Source organism: Gymnoscopelus braueri, assembly GCF_963280865.1.
Source record: "Gymnoscopelus braueri genome assembly, chromosome: 6".
Classification (NCBI taxonomy): Eukaryota; Metazoa; Chordata; class Actinopteri; order Myctophiformes; family Myctophidae; genus Gymnoscopelus; species Gymnoscopelus braueri.
This window is the reverse complement of record NC_137607.1, coordinates 4857646-4885132: the sequence shown is the minus strand read 5'-3', so window position 1 is coordinate 4885132 and position 27487 is coordinate 4857646. Positions and strand designations below refer to the sequence as shown.

At 40.3% G+C, this 27487-nt stretch overlaps 2 protein-coding genes across 2 annotated transcripts; one reads left to right on the top strand and one right to left on the bottom strand.

The window, feature by feature from the left end:
- Positions 1-11197: 11197 nt before the first annotated feature.
- LOC308086424 (DDB1- and CUL4-associated factor 15-like) lies at positions 11198-12706 on the bottom strand (the record flags this gene model as incomplete). Its single annotated transcript, XM_080429946.1, has 1 exon — positions 11198-12706. One exon carries the CDS (start codon positions 12704-12706, stop codon positions 11198-11200), a length of 1509 nt encoding a protein of 502 aa, XP_080286072.1.
- Positions 12707-19905: 7199 nt separating this feature from the next.
- LOC308086423 (E3 ubiquitin-protein ligase TRIM7-like) lies at positions 19906-25640 on the top strand (the record flags this gene model as incomplete). The annotated part of the gene is made up of 5 exons (XM_080429945.1): positions 19906-20110; positions 20777-20874; positions 20970-21025; positions 23349-24286; positions 25297-25640. The coding sequence occupies 5 exons, from the start codon at positions 19906-19908 to the stop codon at positions 25638-25640; spliced, it is 1641 nt and encodes a 546-aa protein (XP_080286071.1).
- Positions 25641-27487: the final 1847 nt, after the last annotated feature.

Genomic DNA, 27487 nt, shown 5'->3' with positions numbered 1-27487 from the left:
CGGAGTATGGGTGCTCGGGTCGGAAGAACCGCGAGGCGAGCGGTTGGAAATACTGGGACGCTGGCTCGGCAGCGTAGCTGGAATAGCCGACGGGGATCTCCGAGCTGCTCGACGGTGTTGGTGGTCTGAGCTTCTTGTGGATTGTCGGCCCCGCTCCCGTTCACGGGGCTGCAGGCGATGGTGTGTGGATGCACGGGACCGACCTGACCTTGCTGGAGTGGACTGACGGGGCTGTGAAGCGATGGTGGACAGGAGGGAGAAGCTGGATCGCCTGGAAAAGGCTGATGAAACTGAGGCGCTGGGGGAGATGGAACGGCGGGACTGGTTAGAGGGTGAGGTACTTCTAGTACGGCGGGAAGTGCTGGGTTGAGTGGACGGGATGGTGGGCTGACTGGGTGAGATCACGGAGGGCTGACTTCCCCTGGTGATGGGCGTCGGGCTCCTCGGGATGATCCCGCTGATGTTGTCGTCGTCGGACGCGAATAGTTCGAGTGAACTCATGATGCAGAAACGCTACGAGCTTGAGTACGAATGTACGAAAGCGAGTAAGGGGTTTCTGGGTAGTTCTGAAGTGTATAAATAGCGCCAGGTAGATTGGTAAGGGGGCGGAGTAAAGGTGTGTATCCCCGCCTCCTGAACATCTGTTGTTCCAACGCCATTCAATATCAAAATTGCATTTCTGTTTGACTTTTAGGCTTTGTAAATAAAAGTTTCACAGGACAGAATTATACAAAGAAATGACTGACAGTGACCTCTGCCAATAATCAAAAGAAATAATGTTCAACGGCCAAAAGAACAAAAGAAACCAACATACAAAAATCCCTGATGTCACATGAATCAATAAAGTAATCGTTTTACAATACAATTTGGGTGAGATGACTTGGAAGGATTAATACAGATCATCAAGAGCCTCAGATCTTCAGTGTCAACCTGGGAGATGGTCCTGTCTCTCCTGTCTACAGGAGGAGAAAAAAAACTATTAATAAGAGTTTAAAAATATCCAAATAATCATTGTCTTGTAGTAGCATCAATCTCAAATTGATTGAAAAAAATGTTAAATAAAATAAAACATACTGCAATATCCCCGCGTTTGATGGATAATGTTGTCCTGTTGGTTGTCCACCATGTTGAAGGCAAACCACCTGCCAACACTCCCTGTGCGGCCGATCCGTTGAAGGTATGACACCATGTAAATCGTTCTTTGCTTGCAAAACTGTGGCTCTCTCAATCTGCTGCTTCTCCTCATCAGTGACAGCAAGCGATGACAACACATACAGAGCCTTGTCCTCAGCTTCGGCATAACCTGGACTGGTCACCAGCCCGTCCCATGACTTGATAGGGAGTGTCTAGACTAGCACACAGTGTCAGAGATGTATTATTCAGTATAAAAAAATACATTTGAATTAAAGCAGACTATCTGATCTCTGTGAATGGCAAGGGATTACATACTGTATGTCTGTGTCATTTACATCATGTCAAACTGAATTGGTCATGGGTCTATACTACTTAATGTTTGTTTTTAATTACATGAGCAGAAATGCACATACTTTTTTTTACCGATAACTGGACCGATCTGCGTGAAACTTTGCACGCACACTCCCTAGCCTTAGAGGCCAAGGAAAAAACGCCACCAGGAGGTCGACTTATGTAAAACATTTTTTTATATTGCTCCTTCAGATTTTATCTAAAAATCACACAAATGGGTACACCTGATCTCTTAAGTTTAAGTCGTGATCAAAATGGATCTGTCAGATTGATATCTAAAGTTTGCAGGAGTGGCCCGTTTTGAACAAAATGCCTCAAATCATGAACGCAGCGTCCGATTGCGGTGAAACTTTGCACTCACATTCCTACTACGTTGAGGAACAAATGCCACCCTTTTCACATTGGCCTATTATTGGACATTAGGAGGCCACAATAACCTATCTGGCCTGGCGGAGACCTTGGTTTTGGTGGAGGCTTCAGGAAAGTGGTGAAATTGTTCACATAGGGAATATGGTATTGTATTACACTAGATTTTCAGGCCAGCCTTCAAACCTAGTCTATGTTGCGCTAATGGTCACCAAAGTATGGCCATTTGAAGTGTCAAACACTGCTTTAACGCTGCCGCCAAGCAGTGATGCACTTGCAGCACCCAGGTCCACTGTCTTACCTGTTACGTTTGTGACGTCCACCGTCCGCCTGCCCGCCCGCCCGCCCGCCATCTGTTGACCCTCTAGGCAATTTTTATATAAGATATGATTTTACAGATGTGCATTAAGTTGTGTTTCCAGTTGACATCATTCACATGACTGACCTTGTGGTAGAAAAGGTCACTGGTGGACCATAAGTAATGACTGAGAAGCATATCTTTTTATTTTACGTTCATGCATTATTGTAATGACTGGTACTGCAATAGGACTATAACAGTGACCCATCATTCTGTACAAGTTCTTATACTTACTGACTTACTGAATTATATCTCACTGGACTGGACATTGGACCAAGCAAAGAACACGATTTTTGGATAGGATCTCCTCGTTGGTCGGTAGAAATGCACTGAGGACACTATCTGGAGCACTCATCCAATGCCATTTTGACTATGCATGGTACTCTAGCACCACAAAGGCATTCAAAGCAAAAATTCAAACGCAGAGAAGACACGTGGTAACGGTAAAGGTAGCTTTTATTTTAGACTTAGGCAAGAAATAAACAATAATAAACTCAGGTACACCTCAAACAAAGAGAAACAGGAACAAACACTGGGACTCACGTTGTGGCATAAATTATAACGCAACACTGGACAACCAGCTGAAACCAACTTAAAAGCACAAGTCATTAGGCTGAGGAGACTCAGCTGGGCAAATTGGCAGTTCACACTCAAAATCAGAGTTCAGTAAAGGGGGGGGGGGCATCATGACAGTTACTAATTAACCTCACACCAGGACTCACCTAACCCCTGCTCATTATGCTATGGTGGGATTTATTTTATTTTGTTTGGATCTCTTTTAGTCCATCGGCTAATCTTCCAAGAGTCCAGTCCACATACAAAATAATATTACAGCATACAATAATGATCAAAACAACAACCAAGTATTACAGCATAGACAACTTTACACACTCAGGGTGCCGCCAGCAACTTGAATGAGCCTGGTCTTCAAGAAACTCAAGGGTTCAGTGCCCATGTACCTGATAAACTACTTCAATAATATGAGAGATGTTTGAAACATTTTAACAACACAAATCTTGTACAGGGGTCTCTGAAATATTTTCAGGTGGGAGTCTGTGGCCAAATACATATTTAGCGGTCCTACATTTCCAGAATTCCAAATGTTGAAGGAGAACTTCACCTATTTTCAGCCTATCTTCATATAATTGGTCCTCACTAATGCTCATTATAATATGACATTTCTGTCTACTCGCTCTGTGTCTCAGAGGAGGGCTGTGGACAGTTCAGAAACCTGCCTACCAGTGACATCATCGGTGGGGAAACCAAGCTAATAAAAACGGAAGGCTTTCTATTTGTGGAAAGTTAGCAAGCTATTAGGACCCATTGTATCATCTTCATGGCTGAAAAAGTAGGCTTGTAGAGCTTAACTCTCTGAATGTTTTTCTTCAATGATTTCTAGTTTGATTTCAATTGGACTTGATCCAATTCCAATTCTGCTAACTTGAATGGGCCTGGTCTTCAAGAAACTCAAGGGATCAGTGCCCATGTACCTGATAAACTACTTCAATAACATGAGAGATGTTTGAAACATTTTAACAACACAAATCTTGTGTTATTATAACACCATTGTGTTAATGTGGTCTTTCTGCAACACAACATATCACAGCTGTTTTTGTTTGTGTGTATAATAACGAGATGAGAAACTTCAGTGTACATTCTACTGTGCATCTGTACAGAAAAAAACATCTCACATGGCAGCAATGAGCCACCTCCGATGACCCTGTCTGTCTCCTCTCTGCAGGGCCTGGAGGCTCAGCCTCCCTGCCGGTCTCCCCCTCCCTGCAGGATAGGTCAATATAGATCATGTGATAATTTGACCAACATCTTTTTTTCTAAATACTTTGACCATGGCTTTACATGGTTAATTTGTGTTTATACACTTTGTGCTTACCTTTTGTTGTCTGCGGATGTGTGTCTTCCTCCGCATCACAGTCTTCCTCCGCATCACAGTCTTCCTCCGCATCACAGTCTTCAAAGTCTATGGTGTCTATAGTAAATATTAAAAAGAAAGAAAGGGTAACATTAATTACATGATTAACATTGATAGGCTAAAGAGTATAAGGCAAGTTATATTTTGCTTAAAATGTCTGATAGCAGTGCTTAAAACATACAAATACAACTAACAACTTTAAATAGCAATACCTTCAACATCAATCTCTGCAAGGGTTTTGCCTGGAAGAAGTCCAAGGGTCCCCTTCTCCATGGCCAGCAGCAATTTTGATCTTGGCGAGCTGAAGCGTTTCTTCTGGAAGCCTGTCTGTGGAAACTCTCTGTGGATGCGTATATCATGACCAAGAAAGTCCGCCACTTGATCCAATTCCAATTCTGCTAATGTCTACGTTGACTTATCAGCCTCCTCTGGTCTTTGAAGCAGCTCCTGCTGTCCCTCTTTGAGGCTCATCTGCTGAGGCTCCTCTTCACACACAGGGAAGTCTGCTCTGTGAAGTTTGATGTGTGGCTGTAGCATCGCATCCAGCCATTTGTTTTGTGTCTTTTGAGTCTCCAGCTCTCTCTTGAAGAGGTTGAACATGAACTCTGCAGCCGCACTGAGGCGCTCCAACACAAACTCTCTGACATTCACACTTTGCTGTTTTTCCAAACCACACAATATGACAATGTGCATGAGTAGGGGCACAGATCCTTGAACTCCCGAAATTTAAAACGAGACAAGGCATCAGCAATTTTGTTATCTAACCCAGGAATGTGGGACGCGAAGACTGAGAAGTTTACCGACACGCTTGTCCAGGTTAGTCTCCTTACAAATCTATTAATAACAGGAATTGAAGATCGACCTTCATTGATTATGTGAACAGTTGCCTCGTTATCACAAAACACGATGATTTGTTTCCTTGCCCACATATTTCCCCATAGAATGGATGCCACCACTACGGCGTAAACGCTGTGGATAGCTCGTTTTTTGGCAGAGCAAGTCATTATTATTTTGACCATACACCAGCAAACCATTCATTATTGACATATCCTCCGTCTAAATACACTTGATCATTGAGTGATTTAACAGATTTAGAGAGGTTGAGAAGTCTCGCAATGAAAGATCGCCCCCTGGGGAATTATCAGCATAGCAAAATTTAGATGCCCTAATAAGGACAACAATTCCCTCACCAATCATCACTCCCTCTGACTGTGGGTAAATAGAAGGAATTTTTAATTACAAGTGTGGTGAAGGAGGCCGATGCATACCTCAAGGGTTGGCGACAGGTGCGTAAGTAAAAAATGCACAAAACAGACAATGTGTCTGTCCTGATGAAGGTCTAACGACCGAAACGTCGAATAAAGAGCTACTTTCTTTTTTGCAAGATTCAGACGGTGTGCGGGTCCTATTCTTTGGTTTAACCATCAGAGATGTCCTCCTAAATAACAAGTGTGGGAATCATATATATATATATATATATATATCAAATATATTTATTTACTTACTTATTTCTTGCATATGTCACTGATCACATAACCTCAATCAATTATCCAGTTCTAGGCAACATAGAAGGGGGGGGGACTTTTTTCTTATTTCCACACAACAGCTCTAAGGTGTATTAAAGACATAGTTCAATGTCGAAAATGAGTGGTCTTTCCCTTTAACTCAGCCACTCAGTATCTACCTGAAAGGCGGTGTTGAATTGAGCCAACGGTTTGAGAGTGACGCTGATGAGGAACATGAAATATGCCTTCATCTCTGTGTTACGGAGATGATCTGCCAGTTCACGGATCTTCTCTACCTCTTCATGGTTGACAAAGTAGGCTTGTAGAGCTTCCCACTGGTTCAACACTCTCTGAATGGAGACTGTTTTTCTTCAATTGATCTTTCTTCTTTGATTTCAAACTGGGCGCCATTGTGTTAATGTGGTCTTTCTGCAACACAACAGATCACAGCTGGTTTTGCCTGATTCACTGCCCTTTGCTATTATTGTAATGTTGTTTTATGCTTTTGCTTTTCTTTTTTGCTTTATTGTTAAATTAGTTGTAATTGTAATTGTATTCTTGCTCTGTAAACTACTTTGAGCTGCATTTCATGTCATGAAAGGTGCTATACAAATAAAGTTTATTATTATACCCAGAGCCATAGAGAGAGAGAGAGTTGCGTCACACAAAGCGGGTTGCTATGTGTTGTAGTTCCAAACATTGGAACTTCCTCATTGAGATAGACAGAGCATTTCCGCATTCCATTCTTACAATGGTAGTCTATGCTAGTGTCGTCACTCTCATACTAGATAACGCTGATTCTTGTTGCCAACTTAGCTGCCAACTTAGCTCTTAAAATCGCTAAGTTGGCAACACTGTGCCTAACTGAACTGATTAACACCACCTGCCTGCACCCTACTCACACACCTGTATTATATCAACCAAATTAGCTCAACTAGGCAGGCAGTGGTGGAAAAAGTACTCAAATGTTTTACTTAAGTAAAACTATCAATACTGCAATGTGGAAGTACTCTGTTGCAAGTAAAAGTCCGGAATTCAAAATGTACTTGAGTAAAAGTACAAAAGTACTGGTATCAAAATGTACTTAAAGTACCAAAAGTAAAAGTACTAAAATGTTTGAAAATAGCAGATCTACAAGCTCACAAAGCGTTGCAATGCGATGCATTGTGAGCTTGTAGAGCTTGTATTTTCTGGCTTAAGTGGTTTAATCGGGCTTAAGTGGTTAATGCATGTTTTATAATATAATAATCTATATCTGCAAAGTAAACTAGTACCTAAAGTGTTCAAATAATTGTAGTGGAGTAAAAGTACGATATTTGCCTCTGAGATGTAGTGGAGTAGAAGTAAAAGTATAGACAATTGGAAATACCTCAAAATGGTACAGTACTTGTAAATGTACTTACTGTAGTTACTTTCCACCACTGCTCACAAGAACCTGTATTATATCGCTTCTCTTCGCAGATGAGTGAGGCTGGGACCGAGGCTAGTATTATATCAACTAAATTGGTTCAACTAGGGCTCCTGTCTTAAAGGTACACAACAGATTTAACATACAAGACAGCACAATGTTGATAACCTGGGCTTTCTGCGACTCAGCATCTGATTTCCTCTCATGTGACAACCGGCGTCAACAGGTTTTTCCACAGCATGTGCCAAATTTATGTATTTCTCTCAGTAGCCCATATCAGTGGTTCTCAACCTGTAGGTTGGGACCCCCAGGTGATTTTTTTTTTTGGGGGGGGTCCCCAGATGACAGTAAAGTGTCAATTTACCTTTTTAATACCTAAAAAAAAAGGGGGGGGGGGAGTGAAGTTGTAAAAGACTATTACTGCATCAAAGTAATCAACTATAATAACTGGTCAAACATTAGCCAAATTGTCAAATAATATACGAAAGAGGCTAACCTTTGAAATTTAGCAGATCTACAAGCTCACAACGCTTTGCAACGCAAGGCGTTGTGAGCTTGTAGATCGGCTATATATCGCCTATATATTAGAAAATATTTTTATTGTACAAGCTACTGTTCAAGAGTTATTAGCCAAAAGGGCTGTTGTAAGCGCCACCATGAGGCCGATGTGAATAATTTGGGGTAGCTGAAGTATATTTCGGATCGCTGTATCAGTTTTCTGGAGAAAGGTTCAAGAAGGGAAGTTCCAGTCCAAGGATTTGAAGTCAGACATAGTTTTATTTCCACCCAACAGGCAAACTGCCAGGTTAAGGTCTGATTAGCAGCGCTCCGCATCACATACAAGCATGTCATTTTATACTGTATACTTTCTGTCAACAAAAGGAGGAGCTAGGTGGTTTAAAACCCAGCCCCCTAGGCCTATCACATCAAATACATGAGTACTAGGGGTCGTGGCCGAGCCCCGCCCACACTCTGTTGAAATACGTTTGCATGTGTTTACAATGTACCAACTTGTACTATGTCCAATTATCAAACTTCACTTTTGCACAACCTCATATAATAAAATCATTGTTTAACATCTTATTAGCTTCAATATAAGACCACACATATATGTATTCCACCTTGTATGAGTGATTTAGACAAAATGAGATGATTAAATAGCCTGACATTATTCCTTAGATTCAAGAAGAAAAGTTACGTACAATTAGCTGGTTTCTTCTCCAACCACATTTCACCAAGGTTCATTCTTGTGTATTTACTACAAAATAAGCATTCATTGTGAAATCAGAACAATTACAGGAATTCAATTTGAGTCTGCATGACTTTCTAGGGACAGAGATCTTCTGGAGAGAGAGAGATAGACCAGATGCATTCACCTCAGCCATCTCCCTTGCATAAGGACAATAGTATTGTAATCAACCGCTTGGTAACAAAAGGCTTGGCTCAAAGACTTGTTTTGGGTTCACACTTAAAGCCGGGAGCTCCAGCTCCAGGACAAAGACCAGGATCTTAAAGGGTTGACTGATCAACACATCAATAGCAGAGACAGGCATCTGGTATTCAAATCTAGGGGGTTTGCTATGTAACTGCATTATGCTCCAATCCTGGGTAATTTTCCACTGACTGCAAGCTGAAATCCACCTAATTCTGTATCTCAGTATGGAATATGATTAATTATATGGAACTTATGTTTGAAGGGATACTTCATAGCCTTTGTTTGGCATACTATTAACCTATGAGTGATTCTTGGCCTTTGATATTAATGCTGTCATATGACCTTGCCATACCTTAGCTTTTGCCGAACTGATGCAAAACGAGCCAGATGACAGGGAAGCACCATAGGAAGCACCATAGATGACAGGGAAGCACCATAGGAAGCACCATAGATGACAGGGAAGCAACATACAGTAGGAAGCACCATAGATGACAAGGAAGCATCATAGGAAGCACCATAGATGACAGGGAAGCAACATAGGAAGCACCATAGATGACAGGGAAGCGACATAGGAAGCGCCATAGATGACAGGGAAGCAACATAGGAAGCACCATAGATGACAGGGAAGCAACATAGGAAGCACCTTATATGACAGGGAAACAACATAGGAAGCATAATAGATGACAGAAGTACCATAGATGACAGGGAAGCACCATAGGAAGCACCTTATATGTCAGGGAAACAACATAGGAAATATAATACAGTAGATGACAGAAGTACCATATATGACAGGGCAGCACCATAGGAAGTACCATATATGACAGGGAAGCACCATAGGAAGCACCATAGATGACAGGGAAGCAACATAGGAAGCATAATAGAGAGGACACTGGTCAAAAAAAGAACAGATCCACAAGCTCACAACTTGTAGATCTGTTCTCTTTTTTTGGACAAGCGCTTGTGCAACGAACGCATCACTGTTGACCTAAACCACAGGGTCATTAAGGGAATTAATAAAGGTATTAATAAAGGTATTCATAGAGAAAAAATAAAGACAGTTCCAGTTGACTTGGTGTTAATTGCCTTAAATTAGACTATAGGCTGAATATGGAGTATACATTGATGGTCGTCCTCATTGTTTCTCTGTTGGCTTGATTGCATCCTCCTGTTATCAAACATGTGGAATTAACGATTTGCAAAGGTATAAGGTTGTGTTCTCCATAATAAGGAGATTCACAGGATACAAGTGGGCACATAAGAGTGGGCCCCTCGATGTAAAATGTGCCATAAAGTTGTGTGTGTGTGTGTGTGTGCGCGCGCGCGCGCATAGATGGATAAATAGAATTTTCACTTGTTGATGAAAATACTCTTGAGTCTTGACTTGACTATGTTGACAAGGAGTCTGAATAGACACCATAAGAATGTTTGGTTAGTTTAATAGTTATTTATCATGAAGTAATTTACACAGCTCAGTGGATCATTTGATTACCTTTCATCTTTGTTCATACAATAGAGAGTAGGTCAATCCTAGTAGATAGATACTGCCATCTTGTGGTAATGTTTGGACCTTGCCTTGTACCACTTCACTGTGCATTGAATTAATGTATTCAAATAATTATAGAGTAATTTATAGCATATTGAATCATTTACAATTGTTCAATTTACATGAACATCACAATGTTTGTATAGAACAATTAAAATAATTTAAGACTTTTTTAATTATTTAAATTCTTATTCTATATGAAAATGTAATATTTGTAATGTATTTATCTTATTTAGACAATAATCACTCAAATAGCTGCTATGAGTAGCCCATGACCTGACAGTGATTATCATTTGTATGTGTTATGAACGTTGACTGATTAAACAAATGTGAATTAAATCAGTTTTATTGTGGCAGTAAACTTGAAGAGCAAAAAAGGGTCCCCCACTATCAGTGGTGGAAAGTAACTAATTACATTTACTCAACTACTGTACTGAAGTACCATTTTGATGTGTGTTTTTGTATTTTACAATTTTCAATACTTTTAGGCTACTTGCACCACTACATCTCAAAGGCAAATATTGTACTTTTACTCCACCACAATTATTTGTTAGTAGTACTTTGTAGTTACTTTGTAGAATCGACGCAATTCAACGAGCGTCCTGAGCTTGTAGATCTGCAATTTTCAAAAGATTTTTATACATTTGATACATAATGATACCTTGTGAAACGGGATATTCTGCATAATGAGTACTTTTACTTTTGGCACTTTAGGTGTATTTTGAAGTAGATGAAGTAGATATTTTTACTATATTCTATAATGACATGCCCCAAATTGGGATGCCAGATATAAAGTGGTTACATGCATGTACACACAACCTGACAGACCATCTCTCTGTTGATGAAATGATCTCTTCAATGACTAGAGTTGCAGATCTTGCCAAAGAAGACACTCACATAACTCTGCACAACTTTATTATGTATAAAACATGGTTCACTCCAGCTCTTGGTTGACATCTGCAGTAATGTAATGCAGTACAAAACTGAAACAAAATGCCTCAAAATAAACGAAATCTTCATCTATAACAACTGAAATATCTCAAAACTCAAGTGTATCAAAATGAGAAACAGCAGGTTTGCTTAAAAATGAAGTTTACGTTCTACACTTAAAAGATGTGGGTATTTAGTATTTCTATTCAAAAAAGAAAATCAATGTGGCCGATACAGTCATCTTGTTGTCACCCAGGTGCATCGCTCAGTGTCTGCCAACACACTTTTGGGAAGATCATCATCTGCATCTATGACGTTGACGTGGTGGGAGCTGCTCTCTGGAAGAGAACACTCCATCACTGTGTCCGCACAGGACTTCCTGTGAGACTTCACAGTGCGACCATAGTGACGATGCTCGTAAGGGACGTCTTTTGTGAGGTCACTGACCCCAATGACACTGCACAGCCCTGTGCTGAGGTCCCAGCTGACCTGCATGTTGCGCTCCTCACCTTTCCAAAACAGGCCAATGCCGATCAAAACTTTGTCGGTCTCTGGACACATCTCCAGTATGACAAAGTCAGACTCAGAGGTCCAACTGCGAGGGTCCCAGACGGCATCACCATGGAGCAACACTAAGAGAAGAGGACCAATATCCAGCGCCATCTCCTCCACACACAAGCTCTGTTCATCTTGCGGACCACCGGTGACCAACTTCTGGTTCCTGCCCTTCAGATCTGTAGGGCGTAAAAAACAATGTCTAACATTCTCTCCCTCTGCCCCTGGCTGTGGGAGGTGATAGTGGAGGCGTTTATAGTCGATGTAGAGATCTGCCTCTTGAGAAGAGGACGAGGGCAGGGTTGGTGAGGATGAGGAGGACGAGGCAGTGGACCCGTTGGATGGATGTGTGCCTTCAGCAGATCCCCGAGGTAGCATGGACGCAGAAGAAGAGGGTTGACCTGATGGAGGAGCTGCTCTCTTGGCGTAGAGCATCTGAAATGACTGGCTCTGCTCACCTGCTGGACACAGGTAGATGGCACAGGCCACCAACATTCTGCGTTCTTTCAACAGGATAACCGTGTCCTTTTTCAGCTGTAAGGCTGGCTGGAAGGGGAAGGGACAGTCCACTTCACACTCGCCGTGGAGCGCGTAGCCGTGTTCCAGGCATTTACCACCACTACATGTGGGTGTGGTCGTGGCTGAGCAGTTAGAGCAGGGTTTGGACGGAGGGTTGGGAGCAATGGTGACGAACCAGTAGCACCAGGCATGATTATTCTGCAGGCTAATCATGAGCTGATCTGTGCTGGTGCTCTGTGCATCGAAGCCAAATATGGCAATGTTGGAGTCGTTGTTGGGCCACTCACACACATGGAGACTCAGCAGGTCGTGTTCTTCAACATCTGCAAAGAGTTTCACCTGTTGGACCAGTTTGAGTTTACTGTGCAGGTTAAACTCCCACCAAAACAGAGTGTAGTTGTAGCCCGACAACGGCGCTTCTGAATCTGACTCTGATTCTTCCATCGGCTCATCAACTTTGGTGTAGGACAGGATGTATCGGCCACTTTTGATGAAGCCCAGAAAAATGTGTCCTGCTATCAGAAGCTCTTCACTGATGATGTCTTTCAACGGGATGTGCACAAGAGGAGACAGGTGTTGAGAAAACTGTCCTGAAACCTTCCCACGTGTTACAAGCTTGACGACATTGTCTTCTTTATGCTGCTTCTCCTTAGTTTTCAAACTGGGCGCCATGTTTATTCTGTCACTCCTATGCGCCCTGCACAGACGTCTTTACTTGTTTAAAGTGATATCCAAGGTAGGGTAAAACTGTAAAGAAAGCAATATGCACATGTATGATACAATAAACATACTACTGTAAAGCTTGCACAAATCAAATAATACACTAATTTAGCTTGCATACAATAACACATTCAGGTAAATACATACTGTACGTAGGTACGATAGGTGCATTTTAGCAGGTTACAGGTAGGTATGGTTTCCTTCATTATACAATAGTTGCAAACGTAATGAAATCCAGAAAATGCAATATCCATTTGTGTCACACAAAATATCAGAAATAACATTGAACATAAACATATCATACCAACGATGCTTCCGTCAAGGCTGAACTGAAACAGGTAACCAAACGTTTACAGGGACAGTGTACTGTGTGTCTGCTGCTTCCAAGAGAGAACTGAGTAACTGAACTGATTAACACCACCTGCCAACACCCTACTCACACACCTGTATTATATCAACCAAATTAGCTCAACTAGGCAGGCAGTGGTGGAAAAAGTACTCAAATGTTTTACTTAAGTAAAAGTATCAATACTGCAATGTGGAAGTACTCTGTTGCAAGTAAAAGTCTGGAATTCAAAATGTACTTGAGTAAAAGTACAAAAGTACTGCTATCAAAATGTACTTAAAGTACCAAAAGTAAAAGTACTAAAATGTTTGAAAATAGCAGATCTACAAGCTCACAAAGCGTTGCAATGCGATGCATTGTGAGCTTGTAGAGCTTGTATTTCCTGGCTTAAGTGGTTTAATCGGGCTTAAGTGGTTAATGCATGTTTTATAATATAATAATTTATGTCTGCACAGTAAACTAGTAACTAAAGTGTTCAAATAATTGTAGTGGAGTAAAAGTACAATATTTGCCTCTGAGATGTAGTGGAGTAGAAGTAAAAGTATAGACAATTGGAAATACCTCAAAATTGTACAGTACTTGTAAATGTACTTACTGTAGTTACTATCCACCACTGCTCACAAGAACCTGTATTATATCGCTTCTCTTCGCAGATGAGTGAGGCTGGGACAGAGGCTAGTATTATATCAACTAAAGTAGTTCAACTAGGGCTCCTGTCTTAAAGGTACACAACACATTTAACATACAAGACAGCACAATGTTGATAACCTGGGCTTTCTGCGACTCAACATCTGATTTCCTCTCATGTGACAACCGGCGTCAACAGGTTTTTCCACAGCATGTGCCAAATTAATGTATTTCTCTCAGTAGCCCATATATCAGTGGTTCTTAACCTGTAGGTTGGGACCCCCAGGTGATTTGGGGGGGGGGGGGGGCCCAGATGACAGTAAAGTGTCAATTTGCCTTTTTAATACCTAAAAAAAAAGGGGGGGGGGGGAGTGAAGTTGTAGAAAGACCATTACTGCATCAAAGTAATCAACTATAAAAACTGGTCAAACATTAGCCAAATTGTCAAATAATATACGAAAGAGGCTAACCTTTGAAATTTAGCGGATCTACAAGCTCACAACGCTTTGCAACGCAAGTCGTTGTGAGCTTGTAGATCGGCTATTTTCACAATATTTATCTGTGGAACCGAGTCAAACTAAATATAATGCCTCAACTCCTATAATTCCAAGTGCTTGTCAGGGTGGGGGTCCCCAGTTCAAATATGATTATTCCTGGCCTGAAAAGGTTGAGAACTACTGGGCTGTATTAGCTGTAAAATACAACTCTCGTAGACGTATTTATGATTCCGTCAGAATCATAAATACGTTGAAAAGGCTTATGTTGTCTCAAGTTATTTGCGCAGATTGATGTGTTACAATGTAGCCTTTGTTTGGCATACTATTAACCGATGAGTGATTCTTGGCCTTTGATATTAATGCTGTCATATGACCTTGCCATACCTTAGCTTTTGCCGAACTGGTGCAAAACGAGCCAGATGACAGGGAAGCACCATAGGAAGCACCATAGATGACAGGGATGCACCAGAGGAAGCACCATAGATGACAGGGATGCACCATAGGAAGCACCATAGATGACAGGGAAGCACCATAGGAAGCACCATAGATGACAGGGAAGCACCATAGGAAGCATAATAGATGACACTGGTCAAAAAAAGAACAGATCCACAAGCTCACAACGCGTGGCATCGCCACGCGTTGTGAGCTTGTAGATCTGTTCCCTTTTTTTGGACAAGCGCTTGTGCAACGAACGCATCACTGTTGACCTAAACCACAGGGTCATTATTAAGGGAATTAATAAAGGTATTAATAAAGGTATTAATTGACAACAAATAAAGACAGTTCCAGTTGACTCGGTGATAATTGCCTTAAATTAGACTATAGGCTGAATATGGAGTATACATTGATGGTCGTCCTCATTGTTTCTCTGTTGGCTTAATTGCATCCTCCTGTTATCAAACATGTGGAATTAACGATTTGCACTGGTATAAGGTTGTGTTCTCCATATTAAGGAGATTCACAGGATACAAGTGGGCACATAAGAGTGGGCCCCTCGATGTTAAATGAGCCATAAAGATGTGTGTGTGCGCGCACGCGCATAGATAGATGGATAGATAGAATTTTCACTTGTTGATGAAAATACTCTTGAGTCTTAACTTGACTATGTTGACAAGGAGTCTGAACGGACACCATAAGAATGTTTGGTTAGTTTAATAGTTATTTATCATGAAGTAATTTACACAGCTCAGTGGATAATTTGATTACCTTTCATCTGTAAAGTGTTCATACAATAGAGAGTAGGTCAATCCTAGTAGATAGATACTTGTGGTAATGTTTGGACCTGGCCTTGTACTACTGTGCATTGAATTACATTTACTCAAATACTGTACTGAAGTACCATTTTGTATTTCACAATTTTCAATACTTTTAGGCTATTTGTACCACTACATCGCAGAGGCAAATATTGTACTTTTACTCCACTACAATTATTTATTAGTAGTACTTTGTATTTACTTTGTAGAATTGACGCAATTCAACGTGTGTCCTGAGCTTGTAGATCTGCTATTTTCAAAAGATTTTTATACATTTGATACATAATGATACCTTGTGAAACGGGATATTCTGCATAATGAGTACTTTTACTTTTGGCACTTTAAGAATATTTTGATGTAGATGAGATTACTTTTACTATATTCTATAATGACATGCCCCAAATTGGGATGCCAGATATAAAGTGGTTACACTCATGTACACACAACCTGACAGACCATCTCTCTGTTGATGAAATGATCTCTTCAATGTTGCAGATCTTGCCAAAGAAGACACTCACATTAGTAACCTTGCACAACTTTATTATGTATAAAACATGGTTCACTCCAGCTCTTGGTTGACATCTGCAGTAATGTAATGCAGTACAAAACTAAAACAAAAAGCCTCAAAACAAACTAAATCTTCATCTTTAACAACTGAAATATCTCAAAACTATCAAAAATGAGAAACAGCAGGTTTGCTCAAAATTTAAGTTTATATTCTACACTTAAAAGATGTGTGTATTTAGTATTTTTATTCAAAAAAGAAAATCAATGTGGCCGATACAGTCATCTTGTTGTCACCCAGGTGCATCGCTCAGTGTCTGCCAAAACACTTTTGGGCAGATCATCATCTGCATCTAGAGCCAGATTCCATTCCCGAAAATCTCGGCCACTCGCTCACTCCCACTCGGTCACTCCGACTCCAAACCGGATGTGCTCAGGGTCCAATTATTCAGTTGTTTCATGGAGGAGGCGAGTGGAGTCGAGTGGAGGAGCCGAGGAGGCTCTCTACTTCCGCATTTAGCCAAGGAAGATTTAGAAAGGAAAGGACATACTTCCGTCCGTTCTCTAGATATATGACGGGTGGCAAAACTCGCACCGGAAGTTCGCTGAAATACGTTGCAGTGGATGGAGCCGGCTGGAGCAGCTCATGAACAAACATTATTTCTGAATGATTGAGACCATTGTAAAATAATCGCTTCAGGAAAATAAAAGAAAACATATCAAAAAAAAATTCTGCTGTCTTGTTTTTTCATGTACACTCTACATAATTTTATTTATGTATCCAAAGAGCAGAGAGAGTAAAATTCTCACTGGGCAGCCATAAACTCTCAGGTGTTGATGGACTGATTTACAGGCACTGATTGACAGTTGTCTGCCAATCAATCAGTCAACACCTGATGAAAGCTAATCCATCTTCAGTAGGAGTTGAACAAGCAACAAAGTAAGTTGTCCTATTGGTAATTGTGTTATGGAAATGTTTGTAAATAAATATTATGAAATTAATTTAAAGGACTGACCTGCAGTGGCAACTATAAGCACATTTATTAAAGTCAATTAATTATTTTGTAATATTAAAAATAAAAAAATACTGTATGCCTACTATTGTGAGGGACTTGACACTTAAATCGTTTTATATTACCACTACATTTCACATGCAAATATTGTACTTTCATTATAATAATTACTTATTATTACTAGGCTACTATTACTACTACTTAAACCTACTGTCTTAATTGTTATAATTATTTGAACAGCTTATAGCCTACTTGGCTACAGTTAATTTGCGTATTATTCTAAAAACGTACAAGTGGTACAATAACCACTAAAGCCCTATTTTGGATATCTGCTGTTTTCAAAAACGTTAGACAATTTTGAAAAATGTGAATACTTTTACTTTGGTAGGCTACTGTAAGTATATGGCAATACTTGTGTAAAATTCTGAAAACAGGCCTTGAACTTGTACGAGCATATTACATTGTGATACTGCTAGGCAACTTCTACTTGAGTAAAACAAATAATCGGAGTACTTCATCCAACACCACTGACTTTTAATTTTGCAAAATAATTTACTCTCGACATTATGAAGACGTTATGTTTAGTTTATAATTGAGATTTAATACCAAGATGGGCTTTCCACACCTATTGCTCATAAGCAGGGAGGATGTTGTGCTCAATAAGAATAGTAGACCTATTATCTCATATAATATATTATATTGTTTCATATAATATAATATGTTATAATTGTATCATATTCACCAAGCTGTGCAGTGCAGCTGCACCAAGCTTCATTTAGCCTAATTGGCGCAGCGAATTACGAGTGTGGGGTTGTCCAGCTGGTTCGATCCCAGCGCGGGGTTCTAAAACATTACAATATGTCTATTATATTGTACTATATTAGTCTATATATCGTTGCTGTTGGGTGAAAACGTTGTGTCCAAAACGGCATTCATTTAAAAAAAAGAGGAAAAAAGACAGGAGGGTTCTGTCCGACAGCAATGATACACTTGCCTTGTTCCAGCTTAATATATGCTACAGTAGCCTACATCTTGTTTATGTTTTGCTGGGATATTCATCTCGATATTCAATCTATCATATGTCCACTTACAGTAGCCTACACATAGAAGGGTTCGACATTCGCAGTGGTGGAAGAATTAGAAGTACTCCAATGTCTACCTATGTTTTACTAGCAATACCACAATGTAGAAATACTGTGCTACAAGTAAAGGTCCTGTATTCAAAATGTATTGTAATAAAATAAATGCTGGCATTAAAATACTTACAGCACCAAAAGTCAATAGGCCTACTTACAGTATCATGCATAAAGTCCCATTTTCACACTTTTTTGATATCAATATCTTTCAAACATAGCAGATCTACAAGCTCACCAATGTCTTAATATATTAAGTATAAATAGGGCTTACTACTTGGTTAAAGGTAGGGTATGTGATACGTTTTAGTTTAAAAAAAAAGTTGTGTTAAGTTAAAAGCTCTATATTCTGATAGTAATCATTGCTATAGTATTTGTTCAGTAACAGGGGTCTCCCTGCATGTCTCTCCAGGTCTTTAATAAAGAAAATATATATTTCCAGTTGGGATGCGAATTTCAGCCAATCAGGAGAGAGTACAGTAGTGTAGCGTTAGTTACATCCAATTTCTTTGTGTCATCACTTCCAATTTGTCTTGTATATCCTTACGAGTTGTCCTGATTGGCTCAAATTAGTATTAATGCATTGTTGTACTTATGAGCTGAAGAGACTCTATAGCAATTATTATTATTATCAGAATATAGAGCTATTTAACACTTATTTTAACCAAAGAAAATCACTTACTGTACCTTCAATGTATGTTTTGTAATCGTCTAAATCAGTGGTTCTCAACCAGTGGTCCTTGAGGGGGTTCCAGGGGACCCCAGCAAAATGTGTTAATACATTTTCACCCCTTTATCCATATTGTATACGTTGGCTATTCAAAAATAGCGGATATACAAGCTCACAGCGAGTCACTTCGTGCCGTGCCGCAAACTTGTAGATCTGCTATTTCTGAACATTTTCGAAAAGTCTTTTTCACACCTTAAATTTTGTAGAATTTTGGATTTTCTTTACACAAATCTTCTCTTCTGGGGGTCCTTGGCACAAAACATTTTCAGATGGGGGTCCACGGCCAAATGTATATCAATTTAGCGGTCCTTGGCATGAAAAAGGTTGAAAACCACTGATCTAAAACTACAAAGTAACTTGTACCTAAAATGTTCAAATAATGTTGAGTAGAAAGTACAATATTTTCCTCTGCGATGTAGTGGAGTATAAAGGATTGAGAACATAAGTAAAGGTACTTCCAAATTGTACCTAGGTACAGTACTTGAGTAAATGTAATTAGTTACTTTCCATCACTGAACATTGGTCATTTGGATAAGGAATGGACAGAGGAAAGATAAATGACAATTATGAAGTATGATCAAATCAATACAAGTATTTCTTCATGGATAAAATGTTAAGTTCCTTGCCGGCCATATTTCTGTCTTATTCAACGGGTCATTTCACAACAGTTAAAATGGTTAGCTGTGCAGCACCACAGTGCAAGTCCAGGAGGGCAGGGCCTGGCCCACACACGAAGAATTTTTTTAGATTTCCCAAGGACCTTGTGAGGAGCAACCAATGGGCAAAAGCCATAAAAAGAGCTGGGTCAGATGGGTTCAAACCTTGGATACCTACAGAGTGGGCAAGGCTGTGTCAGGTAGGACACTGTAAAAACACATACAATGCTATTTCAGTGTCAATAATTGAAAAAGTTCTTCTTTTCTTTTCAAAACTAGGATCACTTCTCAATTGCCCAGTTCAATCCCAATGGGGGTCTTCTGCCTAATGCAGTCCCTGACAGAACGAGCAAGCTCTGCATGACCGAGACCCTCAGTACAACAGGCTCAGTATGACATTGGCACCCAGTGTGACAGGGACCCCCAGTGCGACGGGGACCCCCAGTGCGACGGGGACCCCCAGTGCGACTGAGACCCCCAGGGTGACTGAGACCCCCAGGGTGACTGAGAGCTCCAGTGTGACAGAGAACCCCTGCATGAGTAATAGTAATACAACCCCCCAGGGAAATGGGATGGATCACAGCAGGCAATCAACAGGTAAACACACATAGGATGATATCATCCAGAACACAAGAACATAACATTTTTAATCAAGTGTTATATCATGAACATAATCAAGGAAACAAAAGAACACACATTAAGGATCACTTTTCAAACACACAGTTTTAAAAGTTTGTTTTCTCCCTACTGCAGTCAATGATCAAATGAGCGATCCCTGCATGACTGAGGCCATATGCATGACTGGGAGCCCTTGCAGAACACCCCTGGATCACAATTACACCAAGAAATCAACTGGTAAAGAGACATGGGATGCAGTCATGCTAACCCTAACCCTTTTTAATTACGTGTACATGAACACAACAAACATGAACAAAAATATGTATCATACATGATAATTAAAAGGATCATGCCTTTAGTGTTGCATTTTCAGCCCTTTGAACACGAGTCACATTACTGAGCACAATTTCCCCAAACATGCAGCTATGTGTTAGATTTGGGAAAATGTAACCTATTCCCCTACTTTTGACATTGAAACCTTAAAAATATTAATTAAAATGTATGTATTATGAAGATGTTGCCACAAAAGTAAATTATTCAGTCACTTTCTGTCAAAGGACTACACATGAAACTTAGATGCACCAGACACCTTCCATCAGAGCCATGCTGAGGTTGTCACTGCCACTGTCCACTTTCCCGATGCAGAACGAGACGAAGAACCTGTACACGAAGAACCTGTACAGGACATAGCTGAAGAAAGAGACAGACGGATCACCGAACTTGAATCTCAGCTGGAGATCAAGGTATTATTATCTTTATTTATAAATGTTTCAAAACCTTCATTAATGCAAAAAGGCTTCTCTTTTAATTTGCCATGACCTTGCACTATTCCTTTCAGAATAAGATGCTTGGCCTGGTCTTCAACACTGACCAAATTCAGTTCCTTGAAAGCAGGTGAGATAATAACTACATCACTACTTACAGTGCTACAAGGCAAGGTGGTAACAGATGCAGTTTTGCAGAAAAACTGCAGTTTAAAAAAAAAAAATTGCAAACAGTTTTTGCAGTTATGCAGTTACTGCACCTTGTAACAGATGCAGTTTTAACATGTGGATTTATATTTTATAAATAAAATGTATAAAATTAAAAATTAACTTTATACAGTTCAGAAACCTGCCTACCAGTGACATCATCGTTGGGGAAACCAAGCTAATAAAAACGGAAGGCTTTCTATTTGTGGAAAGTTAGCAAGCTATTAGAAGCCATTGATCTCGCTATAAAAAAACAAATAAATCTAATAAATATTGAAATCTTGTTTGAAAGGGCCAAACCTGCCTACTGATGATGTCACTGGTAGGCGGGTTTCTGAACTATCCACAGCCCTCCAACAGAGTGAGTAGACAAAAAATGGTGTCATCTAATCATGAGCATTAGTGAGGACCAATTATATCAAGATAAGGTTGAAAATGAGTGAGGTGCTCCTTTAATGTCTTTATAGCTGTGTGGAACACTTTGAACTTTACTCTTAAAGATTATTCCCGGTGTCATAACTATTGTCATATGACTAGATTAAATATCATTTACGAATCCTTGTGACACAGATTAAGTTCAAAGTCAACAGTACGCTAAATATGCTGGGCTCGCATGATTTCAGAAACCCCAAATTTTTCCAAACCCCACATTTTTCCACAAGTTTCTAAAGTCATCGCCTCGTTTGTTCACATTCACACACAGAAGCAAATCAAACCGTGGTGTGGCGTGAAAAAACAGTGCTGTGTGTGTGTGTGTGTGTGTGTGTGTGCGTGTGCGTGCGTGCGTGCGTGCGTGCGTGCGTGTGTTTGTGCGTGTGTTTGTGCATGTGTGTGTGTGTGTGTGTACAGGCTGAAAGAGGCCAATCAGAGGCAGGCGGGCCGTTTCTAAGGGCGGGTCTTGGCAGAGCACCGTCGTAGATTTTATATACGCGGCTGTCGTGGCTCAGCGTAGAGGGCAGAGTACAGCAACTTTAATGGGTCTGGGCACGTCACCCATTTTCAAGCAATCTTCATAAAATGTTTCCCTCACTAATGCCCATTATAATCTGACACCATTTCTGTCAGCTCACTCTCTGTCTCAGAGGAGGGCTGTGGGCAGTTCAGAAACCTGCCTACCAGTGACATCATCGGTGGGGAAACCAAGCTCATAAAAACTGCAGGCTTTCTATTCGTGGAAAATTAGCAAGCTATAATAGAAGCCATTGTTCTCGTATTAATACACAAAAAATGAAATCTTGTTTGAAATGGCCAAACCTGCCTATCAATGATGTCACTTTCTGAACTGTCCACAGCCCTCCAACAGAGTGAGTTGACGAAACTGGTGTCATCTAATCATGAGTATTAGTGAGGACCAATTATATGAAGATAAGGTTGAAAATGGGTGAAGTGCTCCTTTAATGTCTTTATAGCTATGTGGAACACTTTGAACTTTACTCTTAAAGATTATGCCAGGTGTCATAACTATTTATATCTTTGATTAATGTTTCTGCTCTTATTTAATGGAAAGCAGTTATTTCATAACTGGTAACAAAAATGAATACAACTATAATGTACATAAATAAAATGAATATATGAGAACCAGAATACAATAGCATGCTTCTATGAGGTAGCTACTATAATTACAGTGACATGCTTTGATTTAATGATTAACTAGTGAACATATGACTCAGATTAAATATTATCTTATCATTGTGCAACTGAGTGGTAAGATAACAAGACAGGTTCAGAGAACGGTGAAGGAATATTTATGAACGCTTTAATCTGACGAGAACGGTGAAGGAATATTTATGAACGCTTTAATCTGACGGATACCTTTTTTATACTGAAGCAAACGGTGCAGAGAATTATACGTCTACTCCTGGGAACAAAAGCTGAACTTTAAGAGTTCTGTACAGAACTGCTGGAGACTCGCTGCTCACTGGGTCGAAGTTGTTGGTGAATCGGTGAGTCTTGTCATTTAAAGATACTTTTAAAACTGACTGAAGGAAAATGGCAGAGAAAACGTATCCTGAATGCTTCGTGTGTTCGTGTTCCGATACATTCCAAGATCCAGTGACTCTTAGCTGTGACCACAGATTCTGCTTTAAGTGCCTGGGAGAATTCTGGAAAGAAAATAAAACCAAGAACTGTCCCATGTGTAAGAGAAGATCCTCATCCAAGGATCTAGGAATCCATTTCCCTCTGAAGCAACCGGCTGACTCTTATATTAATGTCCAGATGACTGACTCATCTCAGTTGTTGTGTAGGTGTAGACATCCAGAGGAGCCCAAACTGTTCTGTGAAGACGAACAGAGAACCGTATGTCTGACCTGTGACTTCCCACACGACCAAGGTCACACGCTGCTCCCTGTGGAACAAGCAGTGAAGAACCTGAAGGAGCATGTGAACCTTGACCTCCAGGCTCTGCAGGACAAGAGGAACAGATTCAAGGAGGTGGAACAGATCTACAAGCAGGTGATGGACCACACGGAGAAGCAGGTGGAGGCCACAGAGAAGCAGATCAGGGCAGAGTTTCAAAGGATCCAGCGGTTCCTGAGAGAGGAAGAGGAGGACAGACTGAAAGCACTGAGGGAGCAAGGGGAGCACAATAGGAGGACCGTCATCAGAGAGATGAAGATCATCGAGGAGCAGATCTCCTCTCTGTCAGAAAGCATCTCCGCTGTAGAACGAGAGCTACAGAAACCCAATGTGTCGTTTCTCTGCAGTTATAAAGACACTCAGAACAGCGCCAGAGTAGATTTAGAAGACCTTTATTATTATCCCCCGGGGGAAATGTGTAGTAGATCTTCAAATCCTACGTTTGTGTCAGGAGTGCTGATAGACGTGGCCAAACACCAGGGCAACCTGGGCTTCAGAGTCTGGGAGAAGATGAAGGACGTGGTGAAGTTCACTCCGGTCATCCTGGACCCGAACACAGCGAACCCCCACCTGTGTCTGTCTGAAGACCTGAGCGCCGTGAGATGTTCGGACACAACGCAGCCGCTTCCTGACAACCCGGAGAGGAACAGCTACTCTTCCACCGTTCTGGGTTCCAAGGGCTTCAGTTCAGGAGCACACAGCTGGGAGGTGCAGGTTGGAGACCATCCTGACTGGACTATAGGTGTCGCTAAAACGTCCGTCGACAGGAAGGGACAGATCTACGCCACGCCGCAGTACGGAATCTGGTGTTTAAGTCTGAGCGATGGTGAGTATGATGATCAGAGGTGCAAAGTAACTAAGTATATGTACTCAAGTGCTGCACTTAAATACAATTTTGAGTTTTTCTTGTTGTTGTTGTTGTTGTTTTTTTACTTTATTGGAGTATTTCCAAATGTCATTACTTTTACTTCTACTCCTCTACATCTCAGAGGCAAAAATATAGTACTTTTTACTCCACTACAATGATTTGAAAACTTTGGGTTTGGTTATAATTACTTTCTAGATTTGGATTATTATTACAAAACATACATTATCCACTTCAGTTTGAAATATTATTAATATTCAGTTAGCTTTGCACAGAAGGAGGATGTCTACTTTTTTACTTCCAGGTTTATTTGTCACATTACAGGTATAAAGTTGTGGGCGATTTTACTTTATTTTCATACAGACTTTTACTGATGTAGTTTTAGTCATAGTCTTTTGAATAAAACTCAATTTAGTTTTAGTCAGATTTTTTTTGTTTTAGTCTAGTTTTAGTTGACTAAATCGACTGTAGATTTAGTTGACTAAAACTGTATTTAGGCAGGCCATGATGGCGTCATAATGCCTGACTTACACTTAGCTGCATGCCGAAAATAGCCGATCTACAAGCTCACAACGTCTCATGAAGCAATGCGTTGTGAGCTTGTAGATCGGCTATTTTCAAAATATTTATATTTGGACAACTTGTGAAAAGGGACTCTCTGCATAATGAATACTTTACATTTAGTACTTAAGTATATTTTGATGTCAATACTTTTGTACTGTTACTCAAGTTAATTTTGAATATCGGTAATCGGAAATACTAAGTATTTCAACTTAGTAGTAGCCTATTGATACATTTAGTCAAGTAAAACATTTGATTACTTTTCCCACCACAATGTACAATTTACAATGTAGACATTTATCAGACACTCTTTATCCAGAGCGACTTACAAGCTCTGGGTATGCAGAGAGACAGCGTAATGCCTCAGTAATCTAGCATAAAAAAAATGTGATTACCTTTTTCCACCACAGGAGAGTATGACAACGGCTGTGGAGACACCATCTCAGTGCAGAGGAACCCTGAGAAGATCAGAGTCCAGCTGGACTACGACGGGGGACAAGTGTCCTTCCATGACTCTGAGGACATGACTCACATCTACACCCATAAACACACTTTCTCCGAGAAGCTCTTCCCGTACTTCGCTGTGGGGAAAGCTGCTGATGCTAAAAGCACCGACATCAGAGTGTGTCCACAGGACAGCCGGAGGGCGCTAGAGAGCCTCTACCATTCTAGAGGTCTGTTCAGACGGGGAGCCACACAGCGACTGCCTTCTCGATTGGGTCAGCGGCCACGCCTCCCGACTCATCCGCTCTAGCCTGGCATATCACTGCATGGATATTAGTCTGGAATCTCTGTGTGGAACCTGAGGGGCAAATTTAAAAAAAATCCTCTGGTGATAAACCCTGCCCATATTTGCATACTGGGCCCTGATTGGTCCCTGACAACTTCGGAGTAGAGAAATCCAATCTCTATTGAGAGGGGCCACACCAAGGGCCCAGCTTCCTGCTTTGAAATTGAGTCGATATAGGAAGAGAGTTCAAGTGACAGTTCATATGAATGAGTTCAAGAGACAGTTCATATGAATGAGTTCAAGAGACAGTTCATATGAATGAGTTCAAGTGACAGTTCATATGAATGGCCTGTAGTTTCGCTGTTTTACCCCTGCTGGTGTCAGAAATAATTTATGTTAATGCAAGCAGATGGGTTTTTGACAAACTTTAGACTTGATTTTCTTACCTTAATAAACATTGTCATAAATTCTATATGCTTCCAGTCGCTAGTTTAAAGTCTTCTTTCAATCATCATGATATGCGTTTTGGTAAATTATGGTCCCATTTATTTTAAAATTGGCCTCTCATTGGAAATTAATTACTAGAAACCAGGGGTCATCAATGTGTCCATACATAGACTGTGTCAAATCTCGGATAACAAAAAATAATGCTGTTTATCGCTGCTGTCGGGCAGAAACCTCCATTTCAATTTTTTTTTTGGTAAATTAATGCCCTAATTAATCATACAAGTGCGTGGCACCAAAGTAGTGAAAATAGCAGATCTACAAGCTCAGGACGCGTTGTTAGCTATTGCTAATAGCTGTGAGGCTATTGTCAATATTTTTAAATAATGTAAAATTAAGTTGTTGTTTTTTCTTTGCCATTACAAACAGGCAACAGATTTGGACCATACTGACTTACTTTTGACTTTTTCCTGTAGGCTCCTTTATGGAGCATAGGGGCCCAATCACAATACAAACTGAGGTTCTGCTTTGTGTTGAGTGTTCTGTTGCTGCTTCTGTTCATTCAATTCAATTAAACTTCAAAATTAAAAAAATCCAAACATGAATATCATAAATCCAATTATCCAATAATTTTGATTATTATATGTTTTAGAGTAAATGATAATGATTGGATTATTGCATTTGTGGGCCAAAGAAATGCTATTAATCTAGTGAACCTAATTAAGACGCATTAAGCTCTTGGATGATAGTGTTAAAAGAGAATGCCCTCTGAATATTAAATGAAAATATCATGAGAAGAAGACAGCCAGCAATCAATAAATGTTATTTTCATGTTTCAGTTTTATTTATTTAGGTAAATGTGTTTGGCTTCTTTTTTTTTATTGCAGTTACCCTCTACACCCTCTACTAAACATAGCATTTACAGCATCATAAATGTTCATGTTTTGTCATTACTGGGTTTTTCCCTGCAATGTCAGTATACTGAGGCTCTATGGCATGGGTCTTCAATAGGGGGTCTCAGAGGAGGGACAGCGAGTGCATTTTCCGGCAGCGGAAGCTGCCGCGGACAGGGAAGTGGAAGTGTTTAACCCATAAAAACTGTGTCATTTTAGATTTTAGCTATATAGATATAGCACATTGGTTGGCTATTCAAAAATAGCAGATATACAAGCTCGTAGCACGCTATGAGCTTGTAGATCTGCTATTTTTGAAAAATCGTGAAAATGTGTGCAAATCTTTTAATTTGTGCAAATTGTAAAATTTTTACTCATATATTTGCGGGCCCGCTGTGACTACCTCGCGTCGGGGCCTACTGTTGCCTTGTTACGCGACTGCTTCTGGGGGATCCCTGGGACAAAACATTTTGAGATGGGGGTCCACGGCCAAATACATATAATGTTGGGGCTCCTTGACATGAAAAAGTTTGA